Genomic DNA, 20,232 nt, shown 5'->3' on the forward strand with positions numbered 1-20,232 from the left:
CTCTCTGACCTCTACACATGAACCATGCTACAGACCACCAAAATAATAATAGATAATGTTTTGAAATATATCAAGCAAAATGCTAACAACCAAAACCATCTATAAGAAAACAAGTCAATTTTTTAATACTTAAAAGTATTTAAGAAAAATAACTGAATGGCCATAAAGGGAAGATTCATTGAGAAAGCATCTTTAACATGTTGGAAGAAAAGGCATTCTATTGCAGTCCCTATCCAGTGAAAATCCTCTCCACAAGCTAAGGTAGAATAGGGCCACTCACAGAAAAGGAAAGTGTGAATGGGAAACAGGTTTGTTCTGTGAGCTGTGCTTAGGGAGTCCAGATGAGAAAAATGGTACTACAAAGAAAAATCGGATCTCCAGAAAGGAAGAAACAAGTTATAAACAGTTGCCAACATAAAGGCTGCCTTTTGACCTCCTAAATTCCTTAAAGCGATTATAATAACTCAACACAAAAATTGTGACATTATAGGATTTTCAATATATGACTTCATAATTTCATTCAGTCAGGGCTGGTGGTAGGATGGCTCAAAAGGCTGACACACTCTCTACCAAGTCTGAGGACCTGAGTTCAATCCCTGGGACTCTATGGTAAGAGGGGGAACTGACACCCTCAAGTCATCCTCTGACCTCCATACTTTTTCTGTGATATGCAAATATTCTCTTCCCCACAAAACATCTAAAAAGTTTTATTTGAACTTAACTGAGTTCTAAAATCTTAGCAGGAAATTTTCTTGAATTTTTGAAGTCAATTTTTGTGAAATTATTTTATGAATGTTTTATATATAACATGTAAATTTTATCTCAGTAAGTTTTTTATAAAAGTGTATTTTCTAACCACAATAGAATCCAACTAAAATTATTAATAAGTATGATGTCAAAAAATCCAAAGTTCTAAGTAATTCATGAATCAACAATGAAGATCAGTAGCCTGGAGAGATGGTTCAGTGATTAAGTGCACTCGCTGCTCTTAGAGAGGACCTCAGTTAGGTTCACAGTATCCACATGGAGGTTCACCTGTCTGTAACTCTAGTTCCAGGTGATATGATGCCCTTTTCTGGCCTCCATGGGTTCCGAATGCACACTTTGCACAGACATGCATGCAAACAAAATAGCCATACACATAAATATAAATAAAGTATTTCGTTAAATAAATATTTCTTAAAAGGCCACCTGCAATGTCTTGTGCTTGTGATAGCAATAGAGAATCAAAGATCCTTGGGGCTCATTGGCCATCTAATCTGGCCTACTTGGCAAGCTCCAGGCCAGTGAGAAACCCTATGTCAAAAAAGTGTGGACAGCTGCTGAGGAACTTAAGATTTCCTCTGGGCTGTACATATGTACCAACACCTAAACAAAATGCACACACATACATACTTAAACACAATGTACACCTTAACACAGTGCAAACACAAATAGAGAGAGTTCATCTCAAACATATTTATCCAGAGTAGTATACTTTTGTGAAACTGGTTGTTTTTCTTGCAGAAGTTGTGATGTTGACCATCTGGGTAGAAGGTGGTAGGTAGTTGTTTCTATCTAAGAAGTGACTTTTAAATAATTAACTTTAAATGTGAAAGAAATTAAGCTTATAATTGTGTTCTTAGGATCAAAGTTCTGATCGTACCAGTCTTTCTTCAGTGGGAGCCCAGGATTCTGAATCTACCTCTTTGACAGATGAAGATGTCTGCCATGAGCTGGAAGGAGCCACTTCCTCCCAAGAAAGCAGTGCCACTTCAGGGACCAAGGGAATTGACATCAGCCGCACAAGCCTGGGAAGCTCTGCCTCCTTAGAAGGTTTGACCAGTTTTTGTCATGCTGTTGATTTTCATGATTTTTCTTTGTGATTTAGTTGTTTTTTTTTTTCTATCTTAAAAGATTTGTATGGCAAACAAAAAAAAATAAAAATAAGGGGAAAACAGGTCATTTTCAGAGAAGTCTGCTTTCTGCCCTATCCCGTCACATTGTTTCTGTTCTAGAAGTAACTGTTTTTCTCACTTTTCGTTTATTTTTTCACTTAAAATATAAATACAGGTATTTTTATATATCTTTACTGCTTTTGAAACTCAAAAGGTAACATGCACTAAACCACCCATGGTTTCTTTCTCTTACCAGACTGTCATGGTGTCCCAAGTCGTTACTAGTGAATACAGCTCATCCATTTCACAGTGGCTTAGTTCATCATGTGGCTATATCAGTTTATTGTAACCACTGCCTGCTGCTGAGCATTAAGTTTCAAGCCTGAATAATGCCACAACATATTTGTACCCTTTTTTTTTTAAAAACCAATGTATCTTTATGAGATGATTCCCAGTCCTTGAAGTAGTATTTCCAAGTTCCTTTCACAGATACATGTATTTTCCATTTTTGGTAACTGATATGAAGTTACCTGTTTTCCCTTGGTCTTGTCAATGACAAAATATGTTGAAGCTGCTGAGATGGCTCAGTGAGTAAAGGTGCTTGTTGCCAAGCCAGATGACCTGAGTTGCATCCCCAAGGCCCATATGGTGAAAGGAGAGAACTGACTCCACAAGTTGTCCCATGACCTCCACACATAAATTGCTTGTGATCACTAGAGTACCTGTACACAGGTGTGTACACACACACGCGTGCGCACACATGCGTACAAAACAGAGAGAGAGAAATGCATTGACTAGGCATGTTGACCAACTTCTATGTTTTGCTGTGAGGAACACACTTCAACTTAGTTTTTATTGTCTGTTGTTTATTATTCTGTTGTCAAAATGAGGTTGAGAATTCTTGATCATGTTTTACTATCCCCTGGGCTGGTAGTTTACACCTTTTTTTTTTTTTTTTTTTTTTTTGAAAAGGACTTTTTTTAGTTGGGTAGTGGTGGTGCAACCCTTTAATCCCAACACTCTGAAGGCAGTGGCATGTGGATCTTTGTGAGCTTGATGCCAGACAGGCCTACATAGCCAGTTCTAGGACAGCAAGGACTGTTAAACAGAAACAAACTCTGAATCTTCTTCGAATCCCCCATGACAGCGCCCCTTACCAGCAGGAAGTAGTTTGGAAAGAACAACGCCCAAATTCCCAAATATTGTCTATAAATGTTTGTTTTCATTTAAATGGACTTGGTTATATAAAATAAATTTTAAAAAACAGAAACAAAGAAAGAAAAGAAAAAGAAGGAAGAGAGGGAGGGGTGGAGGGAGGGAGGGAGGGAGGAAGGAAGGAGTCTTTCTCATTATTGATTTGGTTTTTCTAAATTACTTTTGGCATGTTCAGTTGAACAAGTTAATGTTTTATCAGAATTTATAAAAGAAATGATTCTTACATTGTTCCTCCCAAGTTTTCATGATTTTCTCTTTATTTTTTCAATCAGGATCCCTGTCAAAATTTGCCTTACCTGGAAAGTCAGAAACTGCATCTTCCCTCAATACCAGTACTACACATATCTTCCAGAACTATGCAATGGAGGTACTGTTCTGTTTTTCTCATGAGAGCACCTTTGTATACTGCCTTATAAAATTCACATTTCTTTAGCGTTGATGGTCGTTGATGGAGTGATAAAAGTTGAGTATGTATCATCTGAAATTTCAGAAAGTGTATTACATCCAAGTTGTAGGGTTTTTTGTTTTTGTTTTTGTTTTTGTTTGCTTGGTTGTTTGGTTTTTGGAGACAGGGTTTCTCTGTGTAGCCCTGACTATCCTGAAAACTCACTCTGTAGACCAGGCTGGCTTCCAACTCAAAGAGAGCTGCCTATCTCTGCCTTCTAAGTGTTGGAATTAAAGGCATGTGCCACCACTGCACAGCTTCATTCAAGGTTTTTTGATACCTGTTATTTCAAGTCATTGATGTCATGCTAGTTTATTAGGACAGTTCCATGCTTATTGGAAATTTGTCAACATATAAAAACATTTTAATTTTCAACATTTGTATCTATAGCTTGCTATACATACATTCTCTTTGAACATTTGTTTTACATCATAAACATGACCAATTTTGTTATGCAAACAAACTTGAAAGTGTGGAAACAGTTTGGCTTCGTTGTCAACTTCCATCATGGTTTTCATTCTTTGTCAGTTTGACAAATGAAAATGAGGATTTCTCATTTTCTTACAATGAAAAGTTATATTTTTATACTTTAAAAACGTCCCCTTTTTTGTAAAATATTACTTCCAGATATTTTGTTGAACGTGTTTCCTTTTCACACTAATTTTACATGAAGAAATTTGGGTTCAGTTGGGAAATAAATAATAGCACTGATATGGAGTTTACATTTATATGGCTGCAGGGATTTGTTTTATGAACTACAATAGCAGCATTACAGTACCATATTGGCTTTGTCATAATATACAATATGTGGCTATACATGCTGAAAACTTTTGATTAATGTCAGAATCTTTGTGAGCTTTAATTTTCCAATGGACTTCTTAGCTAAAGTAGGTTTTAATTTGAAATATACACAGACCAGCTTGCTTAGTAAAATATTCTCTTCCCTAGGTTCTCATCTCAAGTTGTTCTCGGTGTAGAACATGTGATTGTCTTGTCCATGATGAGGAAATCATGGCTGGCTGGACAGCAGATGATTCAAATCTCAATACTACATGCCCATTTTGTGGCAATCTTTTCTTACCCTTTCTGAATGTTGAAATCAGAGATTTAAGGAGACCCGGAAGGTAAAAATATGCCCTTTCTGTTTTTATGCTTAAGGATATTGTTCCTAAAATACCTCTTTTTTCAAAATGTCCTTGATTCACATTGTAGATATTTCTTGAAGCCCAGCTCATCTACAGAAACCATGCACTTTGCATCCTCCTTCTCAAATCAAACAAGGCAGTCTTGCATTTCAGTGTCAGCCTCTGGTCTTGACACATCCACTCTCTCCGTTCAAGGGAATTTTGATCTAAATAAGTAAGTATGAGTGTAGAGAATGTAATTACATATATATTATACATGCTGTAGACATGGGACAGAAAAAAATGACCATTTTAAGGTTTAAGTTTCTGTAAAAAGAATGTACATTCTGTAACTCATCATTCAACTGGTAGAGAAATGATGTTTAAAGATGATCTAGTCTATATATCAAGACCTTGCTTCGGATGGATGGATGGATGGATGGATGGACGGACGGACGGACGGACGGACGGACGGACGGATGGACAGATTTCTGTGAAAAATAAATTTATTATCTTAACCTTTTAAAAAGATTTTATTTATTTATATTTTATATGTATGTATTTTATGTGTACGGGAGTTATATCTGCATGTATCTAAGGTCAGAATATTCATGCAGTACCCATAGAGTCCAGAAGAGGGCTTCATGCCCTCAGAAACTAGAATTAGGGATGGTTGTGAACCACCATGTGGAGGCTGGAAACTGATCCCAGGACTTCTGCAAAAGCAGCAAATACTCTTAACTCCCCCTCCCTTCAGCCCCTCATTATCTTAAATCCTCATTCCCTAATTAAAGTGATATTAAAGTGCTCTAATGTCATAACTGTTTAAGTCTAAATGTTTGTATGTTAAACTTTATGACCCTCCAAAGTTAAAGTATTACCAGTATTTTGCTTCTGTTTTGTTTGTTTGTTTTGAGACAAGATCTTGTGTAACCCTGATTGGCCTTTAACTTGCTATGTAATTGAGAATGACCATGAACACCCTTATCCTCCTACTTCCACCTCCCAAGTGCTGATATTATAGATGTGTGCCACCATGATCAACTGCCAGTATTTAAAGATGAAAAAAAATCTGTAGTATACTTGAAATTTATAGTCACCAGATTTCCTCCATCTTTTCAGGAACTAATACTAACTTCTATTTTAGAATATTTAATTTTCTGCTTATGAATATTTAGTAGTGTAAGAAAACTTGGAGCTGATATAGATCTATAAAATTAAAAGCATATATAGCAATCCAATATAAGTAATCTATATTTAAATGTAGAAACTTGGCTCTCTTTTGCAAAAGTGCCAGATTCTCCATATGTAGCCAAATAAGTGAAGCCATGTTGTCAGCTGCATGTACAGAGAAAGAAAATGCCTGTGTACTATTGCCAAGGCTAAACACGACCCATTTGATCATAAGACTATAAAACACAAAGTCTGTATTTACCTTCTCTCATTATATATTCCTTATGTTCCATGTTCTTCTCTCTCTCTCTCTTTCTGTCCTCAAAGAATATGTATTCATTTTCTCTACTGTGAACATTCAAGGAGTAGGCATGATGCTATCTATGTGAAATCTTCTCACTAAACATTTTGAATAAATGAAATAAACCTTGAATATTGAAAGTTTGATATAAAGGAAATTTGGTTCAATTGCCACAGTGCTTAAAATATATTTTATTTACTAGTTGGTGATTGGATAGCACATTTTCTGTTATTTATTTTGCTTTGTCTAGCTCTGATTGTAAAAAGAACAGGATGGTTTTTCTAGATAAGATGATATGGAATAAGATGAGGTGAAATAAAGTCTAGACACTGATAAGATTTTTTTTTAATGTCCAAGCAAATCTAAACTGCAGGAAAATCCCTGTGCTCGAAGTATTCAGATCCCTGCTCATAGATCGAAAACAGTTGTGTCGAAATGCCCACTCTTCCCAATGGCCAGGAGCATTAGTACTTGTGGCCCCTTGGATAAGGACGATCCTGGAGAACAGAAGCTCATCCCTACAGGCAGCCTGCCAGCAACTTTACAAGGAGCTACAGTATGTATTTGAGAGTTTTTCTCATTTGTAAACTGATCATTTACATAGTCTTATAACCTTTGTCCCAAAGAACATTATTAGCTTCAATTATATTATTGTCACAAAGAGTCTCATTCCATGATACAGTTCTGTTATCTTTCTATACATGAAAATCACAGACATTTTAAAGCTTTAAATTTAAAATAGTAATGCATCCTCATTCTTACATTTGTTCTATGTGATTTTATTCAACAGGATTCTTTAGGGTTAGAATGGCACCTTCCAAGTCCAGATCCTGTCACTGTCCCATACCTTAGTCCCTTAGTGGTGTGGAAGGAACTTGAGAGTTTACTGGAAAATGAAGGTGACCATGCAATAACAGTGGCAGACTTTGTGGACCATCATCCAATTGTCTTTTGGAACTTGGTGTGGTATTTTAGACGGCTCGACTTGCCCAGTAATTTGCCTGGATTGATTCTTTCTTCTGAGCATTGTAACAAGTATTCAAAGGTATGAGAGTAAATTTAAAAGGCGATGCTGCTATCATCATCATACTGTTTGCATATCCCTAATTGCACCAAGTAAGGCTTATTTTTATGTTTGGTATTTTCACTACCATCTGAATCATCACATAACAGAACTGTCTTTAGGTTAGATTTGCAAACCAGCAATGGTGATGCAGTTGTGGTTTTAACCTTCCCAAAATCACTCAAACATGACTGAGTTTTGTTATCCCTTGAAGAATAATACAGAAATTACTCTTATAGTAAAGGTTTTTTAGTTAGTACTCCCATACCTCTTTCAAATATAAGAAAGACAACCACTTTCAGGAGGGTGTCTGCTTCATATTGCAAGTATGCACTGCCATTCTCATCATTCTCTCTCTCTGAATCTTATTGTGCTCATTTATTTATTTAATTAGGTTTTAAAAAATCATGCTGAGGCTCACAACCAGGGCTTCATACTCCTTAAGCAAGGCCTCCACCACTGGGATGCATCTTTGGCCATTTTACATTTATATTTCTATGTGGTTGTTAGTTTTGTTTTATCTGGGTATGTAAGTACCCAGATGCATTCTGTAGCACTTACCTTCCACCTTGTTTGGAAACAGGATCTTTTTATTGTTTTTCTGCTGTGTACTACAGGCTTGCCAGTCCACAAGATCCTAGGAATTCTCTGGTTGCCACCTCCCATCTTCTCATGGGGGCACTGGTATTATAGACATTCACATTACTGTATCCAACTTTTACATGTGTTCTAATGATTTGAACTTAGGTTGTCACACTTGTGTACCAGGCACTTAACCCACTGAACCATCTATCCAGTCCTAATACGTTGTTTTTGTTTGTTTTTTTGGTTTTTTGATTTGTTTGTTTGTTTGGTTGGTTGGTTTGGTTTGGTTTGGTTTTGGTTTTGGTTTTTTCTAGACAGGGTTTCTCTATGTAGCTTTGGAGGTTGTTCTGGAACTCGCTCTGTAGACCAGGCTAGCCTCGAACTTAACAGAGATCCACCTGCCTTTGCCTCCTGAGTGCTGTGATTAAAGGCGTGTACCACCATCACCCAGCTGGTTTGTTGTTTTACAAGGATATTTTTACCTTTTCTTAGGAAGGACAACTAAGTGTGCAGTCTCTAAGCTCAGGAAGTTTTTGTCTTCTCCCTTGTACTTCATGTCTGTGACCATGCATATGCTTTGGTTGTTTTTTTCTAGTACATCATGGATGAGTAACAGATATTAATTCATCCATAATTTTCTTGGCTGTGAAAGGTCTTAAACTGAGAAATAGTGAGTGGAGGGAACAGGCCTGCTGGATTTATTTTCCGGTGGACTCTTCAGATTAGCTCCATTTGATGTTCCATCTCACTTGCCTCAAGTGTCTTATTAATCTGCTGCTTAGAGATCAGTAGCCTCTAACCTCAACAAATCTTCCTTCAGTGTATCAAATGTGTAAAAATAAGTAATTTTCTGTTCTTTTTTTCTCTCCTATGTTTTTATCTTTAAATTTTTTTATGAGGCTTTGTGGTATGTAGTTTTACATCAACTTGACACAAGCTAGAGTTGTTTAGGAAGATGGAACCTCCATTGACAAAATGCCCTTATTAGACTGGCCTTTGGACAAGCCCTTGGTGTATTTTTTTTTAAATTAGTGGTGGGCATGAGGAAGGCCAAGCCTACTGTGGGTGGTCCTGGGTGCTATAAGTAAGCAGGCTAAGCAAGCCATGGGGAACCAGTCAGTAAGCAATATTCCTCAATGGCTTCTGCTTCAGTTCCTGCCTTCAGGTTCCTCCTATGAATCCCTGCCCTGACTTCCTTCAGTGATGCAGTTGTAAGCTGAAATATCCTTTCTTCCCCAAGTTGCTTTTAGTCATGATGTTTTATCACAGCAATAGAACCTTACTAAGACAGACTTTATAAAATATTTACAAAATTATTTAAGGGTCAGTAATAAATTCTTATTTCGCAACACAGATTCCCCGCCACTGTATGTCCGAAGATAGTAAATATGTTTTAATACAGATGTTATGGGACAACATGAAATTACATCAGGATCCAGGGCAACCCCTGTACATCCTCTGGAATGCCCACAGTAAGTGATGCCATAGAATTCTGACTTCAGGAGAGTTATATCCTCTTACTTTAAAATGCCTCCGCATGTATAATTGACATCTATAGCACTGTGGTTTTTGTCTTTCAGGTCAGAACCGCACTCTTTTGTTTGAGAGTGAGTATTAACTGATTTATTAGTGCTGCGGGTTTTGTTTGGAAGGGCTGCTCTGTATGTGGTGAAGGGCTTGCTTGTGTTTTATACAGTTCAGCTTGAAGAACATTGCTTGTCCCAGTTTCTTCTTTTGCTTATTTTTTGTTTCCATTCCTGGCTGCTGATGCAGACTTTCCTTAGGAGAGCTGTATTAAGGAAAACTACTTTTAGTTGCTGTCAGTTTGAGGCCACAGGTCTATTTTTTTTTAATCATTATTTGTCTTACTTTCCTATTTAATTTCTTTTATTTTTTAAACTTATATTCCTTTACCTATTGCCTTTAATTTGTTTTTAATACTTGTTAGTTTCTGTTTGGTTTATTTCTCCCTTCTACAAAGAACATCTCCTTTATCTGCTCTTTTATTCTTTTATAGCTCAAAAGTATCCAATGGTCCATTTATTACAAAAAAGTGATAACTCATTTAACCAGGAACTGTTGAAAAGTATGGTGAAAAGCATTAAAATGAATGATGTCTATGGACCCATGAGTCAGATTTTAGAGACACTGAATAAGTGTCCACATTTTAAAAGACAGAGGTAAGTCTCTATCTCGAATGAGTTGTCTAACCAGATGCATCCTGTTTGTTCCATCATCCTTATACTTATGTAGCATAAAAGAGAACATAGAAGTTTTAAGGATTCTTAACATGTTTCCATGTTTTTTTGGCCCACAGGAGTTTATATAGAGAAATACTATTTCTCTCACTTGTGGCACTGGGAAGAGAAAACATTGATATAGGTAACTCATTATCATAAATAATATAGTTATATAACATACTGTAGTTTTTAAAGGGTTTTCATTAGTGGTCTTAATTTATATCATGGCATTGTCTTATTAGAAAAAATGGTTCTTTTATTTTTAGCATCTCTTTTTTTGTTTTGGGTTTTTGGGGTTGTTTTTTTTTTGTTTTTGTTTTTGGGGGTTTTTTGTTTTTGTTTTTTGTTGTTGTTGTTTGGTTTTTGTTTTTTGTTTTTGAGACAGGGTTTTTCTGTGACTTTAGAGCCTGTCCTGGAACTAGCTCTTATAGACCAGGCTGGCCTTGAACCCACAGAGATCCACCTGCCTCTGCCTCTGCCTCTGCCTCTGTGCTGGGATTAAAGGCGCCACCAACGCCAAGCGCTTTTTAGCATCTCCTTAAGATGTATTGTTTTTAAATGCATTTATCTGTATGTGGGTTTGAATGTAAGTAACTTTGGGGGCCAGAAAAGGATATCGGACCCATAAACCTGGATTTACAAGCAGTTGTAAGCCACCCAACATGGGTTCTGGAAACCAAACTCAGATCCTCTGCAAGAGCAGTAGCCCTCTTCACTGCTGCCCACTATCTCTCCAGCCCCACCTTTGTTTTTGTGTGTTTAGTTGGTTGGTTGGTTGGTTGGTTGGTTTTTAGCTAATGTAAAAGATAATTTAGTCATGGATTGTATCATGAGGGTAAATAGTAAGCTGATATCTCTTAGGCCTCATACTATAGTGAGTCTCTCGATGCATTATCTAATTTTCTACAAGTTTCTGTAAGAGTGGTCCTATAACCAGTTATACACAGTTGTATGTTAACTAAGATATTAAGGATCCAGGAGGCTAAGCAACTTAACCTCATTCTCAAATTTTCAGTATTGTGTCATATCACTAAGGACATTAAATTTGACCGATTACCTGAGTTTGAGCTCTGGAAAACACATGATAGAAGGAGATAGCCACGTCCTGCAAGTTGTTCTGTAACTTATGTACACACACCATAACTCATGTGCATACATGTACACACACAATAAATAGATAGATATAAATTTAAAACTATGTAGATATGAATTAAGTCATATAGAGGTCAATGTTTAGAATCTTTGTTAGAAACTAAGTGTAAGAGCTGGCATGATACTCAGTAGGTAGAAGCACTTGCCATGCCAAGCATAACGACCTGAGTTTAATCCTTGACCCCACTGTGGAAGGAGAAAACTGACTCTCAAAAAGTATCCTCTGATATCTATATGTGCACATCATAACACACACTTGTACTTATTCATCATAATAATAACAACAATAATAAACCTTTGAAAATATGATCTAAATAAATACAGTCAGAGGCTAGAGGGATGGCTCACAGTGAAGAGCACTTGCTGCTCTCCCAGACGACTAGAGTTCAGTTCCCAGCACCCATGTCAAGTAACTTATAACTACCTGTCACTCGAGCTCCAGGGGATCCAGTGCCCTCTTCTAGCCCCCATGATCACCCACACACAGGTACACAAGCACAGTCATATACATACAGTCACACAATACATATACGTAAATAGAAATAAAATAAATCTTTATGTGAGCCACCTCATGGGTTCTGGGTTCTGAACTCCAGTCCTTACGATGGCAACAGGCACTTTTAATAGCTGAGCTACCTCTCCAGCTTTACAGTCCTCCAAAATAAATATTTAAAAAAATTATATCAAGGAGCACTGTTCTTTGGAAATTGTTAGTCACCTAGTTGAAATAAAGTTCGAAAATTTTGGATGAGTTCCAATAGAAATATGAACATTAAAAATCAAGAGATAGTAATGGAAAAGGCTAGAGAAAACAGACTGGATTGAGTCTAGTATTTGTAAAAAAAAACCCTTCCCACTAGAAAGAGGTTTCAAATTACATGCAGGAGACTTTGAACAAAGTGCTGTGAACATTTATTTGCTTTTTATTTTAATGAGTTGAAACATTGGAGACTTAAAAATAAATTTGACAAATGATTTTCATATTTAATTGGAAAAACAATTGTACAGAGATTAGCAGGAATCAAAAGTAGTAAAAGAAACAGTAAAGACATTGAAATGGTATAGTAGGAAATATCTGGTTAACCTTAAGGGGAAAAAAACATGTAAGGAAAACTATCAAAATTACAAATACAAATCCTTCTTAATCAGGGATTATACTAAATATAAGTTGATTAAAAGACAGATTAGAAAAATGGATTTTTAAAAAATATAATCCAACAATAGGCCTTATTCAAGAGACACGTTATGAATAATAGAAAGGTAAAAGGATTGAAAAGATAGTTCCTCCCAATTTTATAAAAGTCTTTTTTTAATGGCACACTAAGTCCAATTAATGCTGCTTATATGTGCAGGGTTATACAGTCATCCACTATGACATGAACAAAGACCATAACTTAACAAAAGTAAATAATCCAGCAAAGGCTGGGAGGTGGTGGCACACATATTCCCAGCACTAGGGAGGCAGAGGCAGGAAGATCTCTATGAGTTTGAGGCCAGCCTGATCTACAAAGTTAGTTACAGGAAAGGCTCCAAAGCTACACATAGAAACTCTGTCTTTAAAAAAACAAAATTAAAAAAAAAAAAACACTTGGCAAAGGATTTGAACATTTCTCCAAAAGGAGATGTACAGATTGACTGAAAGATATTCAGTATCTTTATTCATTTATGAAATGCAAGTCAAAAACAAACAAAAAAACACACACAAGTAGTTACTACTTTACAACTTCTAGAAAAAACAGAAAATGATGTGAAAAATGGGGGCTCCCATATGGTGCTGGTGGGAATGTAAACTGTTGTAGACACCAGAAGCTGTTCTATGTATCCTCTGTATGGCCCAGCAGTCCTGCTTGTACATAGATGTCCATGATAACTGAAGGCATGAACTCAGAGCTTCTGCATGAACCAAATGGGGAAAGTCCAAACATGTTTTGCCTGAGAAGTGGAGAAACAAAATGGGCATATTTTTTCAGATAGGATACTATTCATGAATAAACATTGATGAGCAAAACATGATAGTGCACTTTTGGAGTCTCAGACAGGAGGACTATAAGTTTAATCAGGGTCAGCTTAGGCTAAATCTGAATATCTCAAATTTATATAGTTTATGTGACAAAAAAAGAATAGTCATGAAATATTTAAAGATTAGTTGGATTTCCCCTGCGGAAGCCCACATCACTATAGTATGGCCAATACAGACAGGTAGGAAAGTCAGTGGGACCAAATAGAGTCTAGAAATAGGCATGACTACAGGGAAAATACCTGATAAACTGATTAGGAAAACCAGAGTGTCAAGTGGGTTTTAATCACTGGAGCCACTGGGGGAGTTACTAGAACCTGAGAAAATAAAAATGCATTCTTTGAGCTAGCCTTTTAACTAATAGACAGGAAGGGTACCAAGAAAAAGCATTAGCTTGTGTTTACCATCCCTTTATTTTCTATCCAGTAGAACTCCAGAGCATATTCAGGACTTTACTCTTTTTTTTTTTTTTTTCCCCAAAACAAAGTTTCTGTGTAGCCCTTGCTGTTCTGTAGACCAGGTTGGCCTCCAACTCAGAGATCTGCCTGTCTCTGGCTACCAAGTGTGTGCACCACCACCCACCACCGCTTGACACTAAAATTTAACTGTTAAAAAAATTTTTTTTAAAGGTAAAGAAATCATGGATCCATTTTTTTCTTAATCTTGTTTTGTTAGGGAAAATTACTATGATTTTTTTTTTCTTTTTCTTTTTCTCAGTGCTCAGAATTGAACCTAGAGCTTCAGGCATGCAATGCAAGGCAAATGTGCTGCTACAGAGCTGTATTCCCAGCACACTTGATTCTTTGAGTCAGGTTCTTCTTGATCTTATTCTGTAGTCCAGGCAAGCCTTGAGTTGATGATCTTCCTGCCTTAGCTTCTGCAGTACCTTGACTGCTGGACCGTGGCAAGGGGCTTTGCTCCATTGCTTATTCTTACTGTTTAATTGAACATGAAAAGCAAATTACAAGAATGTGTGTATGATATTCAATGGTTTTTAGCACTGATGTTTGATCTGTGGTACCTACCTCTGAAATGCTTGGTACTCTAAGGCTCCCCTTCTTTAGGCTCAATATTTGTGAACCTGTGTTTGACAGAAGTACCCTTGAAACATATTCTTTGTCCCCATAATTTTTGATTATATTATAGCAACTTGAGTGTGGTCAGTGTCAATCATTCTTCTTTATTTCTTAATATCATTTTGCAGATGCATTTGACAAAGAGTACAAGATGGCATATGATCGTCTCACACCTAGTCAAGTCAAGAGTACACATAACTGTGACAGGCCACCAAGTACAGGGGTGATGGAATGCCGAAAAACCTTTGGAGAACCTTACCTTTAAAACGTGTGTGTATTTGTATAAATCCAATATATATTGTATAGTCCGTGTACAGAGTAACACTTTTAGACTCTAAACTTCACTTTTTGAGAATGAATTTGTAAATGGATTGGAAATTTGAGGTCACTTATGTACAAAGAGAACAGTGACAGATAGGGAGAGAGCCACTTATTTCCCAGTTCTTTCTTCTTTAGCTCCCCTGTAAAGTAATTAAGTACTTTGTGATGAGAAAGTCTCCTTAAAAACTTGGTTGCCACAAGATTAGACAACTGTTTTATGGTGTCTCATGAAAGAGACAAGTAGAAAAATCATGTATGGAACCTAAGCAGAAATGTAAGCTCAAAGCATCTCCTGTTTTCATGGACTGCTCAAATGTTTTGGCCGTGAAGTTATATTATACATATTTTAAATTGTTTATAGTAAGTTGATATTTTTTTAATTTTTAAATTTAATATAGCAAACTTAAAATGAATTTAAACTTATGAAACAAGTGTTTATTTTCTTTGTCTCTGCTCTTTGAAGTAATTAGCACAGCTACAGATCTCTATATGTATATCTACCTATATATTTTTTTTATTACTTGAGAGAGTGAATTTTAACATGTCAGTGCTGGTGTCAGTGTCCTCCTTGGATTGCATGCTAGCACCCCTAAGTCTGACCGCTGAGAGTGAGTGATGGAAGGCAGGGCATGAGCCCTGTGCAGGGAGTGCCAGACAGGGTGCCTATGCCATGGTCCAGTCTCCTCCACTGCGAGTAGACGCAAACAGTACCCAGGGAAACTAGATCACAATCCAAATATCAACTTAAATTTTAATATTCTATATGAAAACTTACATAGGGAAAATATGATTGACAACTGATTCTTCCAAATTTCACCCAAAATTTTGGGTATAAAGCAATTGTACTATAAAATATGTATCTGAAATATGATTTAAGGGAGTATTCTGTTAATATGTATAGAGAGAGATTCAAAGTATTTTTTGAAAGCAGAAAAATAGAAACCATCTAAAAGTACAGCCAGGAAAAAAATCCCATATTGAGGAACTTAGCTTTTTCAACAAGCTTCAGAATCTGAAGTTCATAGAGTCTAAAATGTAGAACTATATACATAATCAGACAATAAATTCAATGTTCAAACACCATGAGTATTAAATTGATTTTTAAATGTATTTTAGTTATATTATTTCTAAGATCAATTTCTTTGAATAATTTCTCATAGGAAAAAGCATCCTTTGTTCTTTAAACTTATTCATGTCTTTTCCGTGTATGTATGTACATTTGCAAAGTTTGTCATTCATAAAGGAAGGCCAGCAATTTTAAAAAGAAGAGAAAAGAGGATGCTCCCAAACTTGGTGTTTAAAGCCAACAGGCATGATGCTTGACCTGGAAATACCTTAGAACCCTGAGACCCACCAGTTCAGTCACAGAAAAGTTGCCTTTCAGTTCCTGCCACCACTGAGTATCCAGGCTGAAGCATTTCACGGCTTCTGCCCTCTGGCAGGTTGTGGAGAGAGCATAAAATGTGAATTTTGAGTTCAGTTGGTTGGAGGCTGAACTTAATTACTTGAAAATACTGGTGCTATGCACACGTCCCTACTGCTCGCTTGGGTCGGATCCACTCCAGCTTCACTCTGCTTTACAGTTTCACATTCTCCAAGTCATTGGAAGCTAAGACTATTTGAGAGAGGAGGCTGTCGGCACTGGTGGTAAATATCCCTAAAAACAGGATTTGGGTTCTCGTCTGTGTTTTCTTTTTTCTTCCCTTATGAGAACAGCTTGCACTGTTCCCTACAATTTCTATAATGCAAACTGTGTAGGAAATAGTTTGTCTGACAGAGACAAAGCAGCTCTTCATACTCACTCAGAAAGCTGAGCATGATTTCTGTCTCCTGGCTTTACCCTGTGTTTCGTTTTCTGTCTCAGAATAAAGTTGTGTTTCTCCTGCTTTTAATCTCCAGGAAATGTATGAAGACAATTTTTTAAAAATAATATCTAAAACATGGAAAAGAACTCAGTCCTGTTCAAAGAAAACTAAAATAAGGATCATCTTCTGAAACAATTTAATATAAGCTGTTTTTCAGTTTTTTATTAAACATACATCTTGGAAAATTGTGACCAATAGCATCAGAGAGCAATGTCCTCCACTATCTTAAGTCCTTATTTTTCATTCTTAGTTTAGCTTATATTTAAATTGTGTCAAATAAACCATGCTTTTGCTATTATAGTTTGCTTAAGACTCTCATTAGGTCCGAATGTTATTTTGTATATGTACATACTTCTTTAAATATTCAACATTTTCCTCCTGTTGCCAGATGTCATAGTACATAGCTATTCATTTTCTGATTTTGTCTTTTTTCTTAACTCTTTTTTTAAACCTTTAAATCCCAAAACTATCAACTTATCTGTAATAAGGTTGTCTAGTGTGTTTTCTCATTTTTGTATATAGAGAAATGACCCTAAAAATGTTGGTTCAGCATTTTAGGCAATAAATACTTATTTTTACTTCATGATGATAATTATTATTTATTGATACAACTAACAAGTGTTAGCTAATCCTGTATATCGCTTTCATTGTATTTTAAATAACTTAGAAAAGAAAATACTTCTTTAAAAATAGGCAGTAGTTCAGCATTTTATTTCTTCCACCATAATTTAAAGTCTGCTTTTAGGCACTTCATGTCAGAGAAGAGAAAGAACAAGCAGACTTGGGAGATCTTGGCCTGGTGCTGTGGCTAGTGTGTTTATCCTGTTTAGATTCAGTACGAAGCCCTGTGTGAACTGAACTCTAGCAGCTGCCTACCTTCATGGACATCAACATCCTCAGGACTTGGAGTCTTATCAACCTCCCACACACCTCATACTTCCTTCCTTTGCTAGCCCCAAAGGCTAGCAGGGCACTCATCTGTATAGGAATTGTGTAAGTCTGATGTCTGTGCATATACTCACACTCAGAGGCAGACAGACTCTGCTGAGAAAGTTCCTACTGTTTGTTAGATGACTTCCTCTTTATATAGTTATTTCCAAATGATTTTCTTTTAATGTAGCAACTGGTAGACTAGTCTACAAAGGAACATTTTCAGGTTTTACTCACTAATTGCAGAGAAGGACCTGAAGACCAGAAATATACCTTTGGCTGTGCAGGCTAACTTGGGCACAGATATCCTGCCAGGCTCTAGTTACCCTTTAGGGATGGGCAGGCTTGCACAGAGAGCCCTTTTTCTTCATAGGGACCAGCCCCAGAACACTTATAGGCTGTACCTGCTGATAAGGGCAACCAATTATTTCCATTTACCTACCAAACTGTACTTTCAACATAAATTCCAGTTCCTGCCCCCTCAGAACTCAGTTAAGTAAACAAAAATTCTGATACAGTGTTGTTTTAAAAAAAGAAACAATTAAAACCATTTTTATATCTGTTGGTGACATTACAGTATTATGTTCTATATATATATATATATAGCAGCTATTTTAAAACAGTAATTTTCAAAAATTTCAGATCGGTCTATTTTCATTGATTACATAAAATTTTAACCCATTTAATCAGGAAGTGCTTCATATTTTTAGGAATATGGCCCAAATCTGTTGCTAGGATATCAAGGAACTGCCGCTGCAGGAAGAAGATGACAGCCTGCAGGCACTGTTGCCAGCTCACACTCCACCTGCCACAGCTCAGACTTCTAGGCTCAAAGAATGAGGTAGAATTTGCTTCAGTATGTCTACAGATTGTTTGCTATCAAGTGAAAGGTCCATCTCAACACTATCTTGGTGTGTTAGCATACTGGTTTATCTCTTTTTAAAAGGCATGCTTTTAGTAAGTTGTGGTAGCTTTATAAATATATAACACAAATTTAATTGGTTCTTTTAGAAGTTATACAGATTGGGGCTGGAGAGACGGCTCAGCAGTCAAGAGTGCTTACTTCTCTTCTGGAGAGCCTGAATTCAGACCCCAGTGTCCACATCAAGGGGCACCCACTTCAGGTCTAGGAGATGCAACACCCTCTTGTGACTTATACAGGTGCGGTCATGTGTGCGAACACACACACATACCCCTTAGCACACACATATGCACACACACAACATCCTAAGAGATACAACCCTGTGGTGCTGCCTTTGCCTAACACAGTGGTTCTAGGCATGTGCGTCAAGACCCTTTGGGGGTCAAATGCCCTTTCACATGAGTTGCCTAAGACCATGAGAAAACACAAGATAATTATGTTATGATTCATAACAGTAGCACAATTACAGTTATGAAGTACCAATGAAAACTAATTTTATGGTTGGGGGTCACCACAACATGAGGAACTATATTAAAGGCTTGCAGCATTAGGAAGGTTGACAACCACTGGCCTATCATGACAGGGGCCCTGGATTTAATCACTAGGATTTAAAAATGTATTATGGAAGAGAAAAAGAAAAAAAAAAACTTAAGTGTTTTGAGACTGGAGAGAGTCAGTGGTTAAAAGTATTTACTGCTTTTCCAGATGACTCAAATTCAGTTGCCAGCACCCACATCAGAAAGCACACAACTGCCTGTAACTCCAGCTACAAAGGATCTGACCCCTTTTCTGACTTTTGAGTCACCCACATACATGTGGCATATACTCACAAGCCCACATATATGTTAGTTAAAAAAAACATACTAATTAAAGTTATGTTTTCTTTGTACCAAAAGTATTTCCCCTCACCCAGCACCTCCCCACTCATCTGCAAGAAACCCAACTTTTCTTTTTGTACTTTCCTGTCACAATATGAAGTGGTTGGAACTTCCTTTGTGGGCAAAGGGAAATGCCAGAAATTGTGCTGCTTTGGGGAAAGAATGTAAGATCATTCTAGTTAGTTTTAATTATCAAATGATTTTATAATTGTGGACTATCTCACTGTCCACCACTCAGCCTGTTGAGCATCAGACCTTTGACTATTGGCATGGTGACATCCTTGAGGCAAGCTGGAGCTGACTGCTAACAACAGGTCAGTGCCTAGGGTTTGAGTATTAGCCTTCCTTTCCTTGGGATTGTTCTTTCCTATTCAGCAGTGGCCTGCGCAGGCCCCACAAAAAAAGTTATACCAGGAATGCAGGTGATTAAGAATATGAAACTTGAGGGGCTGGGAAGGAGTTGGCTCAGCAGGTGAACTGTTCATATAGCAAGCGTTAAGGACTGAATTTGATCTTCCACCACCCACATAAAAGACAGATACCTGTAATCCCAGTCTGGGGATGAAGAGAAACAAGGAGCCTGTCTAGCCTAATGGGTGAGTTTCAGACTCAGTGAGAGAGCCCATATCAAAAATGGTAGAAAATGATTTAAAAAGACACCCAGTGTTCACTTCCATGCTTACATGCATGTACATGTATGAGCACATTCACACACACACACACACAGAGTATAGAATTTGAGCATATTGTATTCTTTGTCAGTCTTCTTACTGAGTTTTCTGACCAGTTGGCCTAAAGATAGGTGAATCCATACATGTTTGTAAAATAAAATACAAATGGATTCACAGTTTTCATTGAAATTTAATTAAAGTTATTTCCAAAAAATGGGAACCTTGAAGAAGTACAGCCATCTTAAAAGATGAATACTTAAATACCTTCACCCTCCAACTCCAGAATAATCCATTGTTTTTACTTCATATCTGTCCTACTGTCTTCCAACATATTACCATTACATCATTCTGATGTTTATGACTTAAACATAATCTGC

The 20,232-nt window shown here is 36.9% G+C and overlaps 1 protein-coding gene across 1 annotated transcript in view; it reads left to right on the forward strand.

Annotated features, from left to right (window-relative positions):
- The window catches only part of Dennd4a (DENN domain containing 4A), a 94,861-nt gene extending 77,824 nt beyond the window's left edge, over positions 1 to 17,037 (forward strand). The window contains exons 24-34 of the mRNA XM_051197774.1: positions 1,626 to 1,815; positions 3,365 to 3,459; positions 4,486 to 4,661; positions 4,750 to 4,896; positions 6,493 to 6,691; positions 6,926 to 7,180; positions 9,138 to 9,255; positions 9,364 to 9,390; positions 9,801 to 9,963; positions 10,101 to 10,165; positions 14,397 to 17,037. Of these exons, the coding sequence (XP_051053731.1) occupies positions 1,626 to 1,815; positions 3,365 to 3,459; positions 4,486 to 4,661; positions 4,750 to 4,896; positions 6,493 to 6,691; positions 6,926 to 7,180; positions 9,138 to 9,255; positions 9,364 to 9,390; positions 9,801 to 9,963; positions 10,101 to 10,165; positions 14,397 to 14,533 (1,572 nt within the window). The 3' untranslated portion in view covers positions 14,534 to 17,037. The remainder of the gene's footprint in view (positions 1 to 1,625; positions 1,816 to 3,364; positions 3,460 to 4,485; positions 4,662 to 4,749; positions 4,897 to 6,492; positions 6,692 to 6,925; positions 7,181 to 9,137; positions 9,256 to 9,363; positions 9,391 to 9,800; positions 9,964 to 10,100; positions 10,166 to 14,396) is intronic.
- Positions 17,038 to 20,232: the final 3,195 nt, after the last annotated feature.

This window comes from Phodopus roborovskii, unplaced genomic scaffold, assembly GCF_943737965.1.
Source record: "Phodopus roborovskii unplaced genomic scaffold, PHOROB, whole genome shotgun sequence".
Classification (NCBI taxonomy): domain Eukaryota; kingdom Metazoa; phylum Chordata; class Mammalia; order Rodentia; family Cricetidae; genus Phodopus; species Phodopus roborovskii.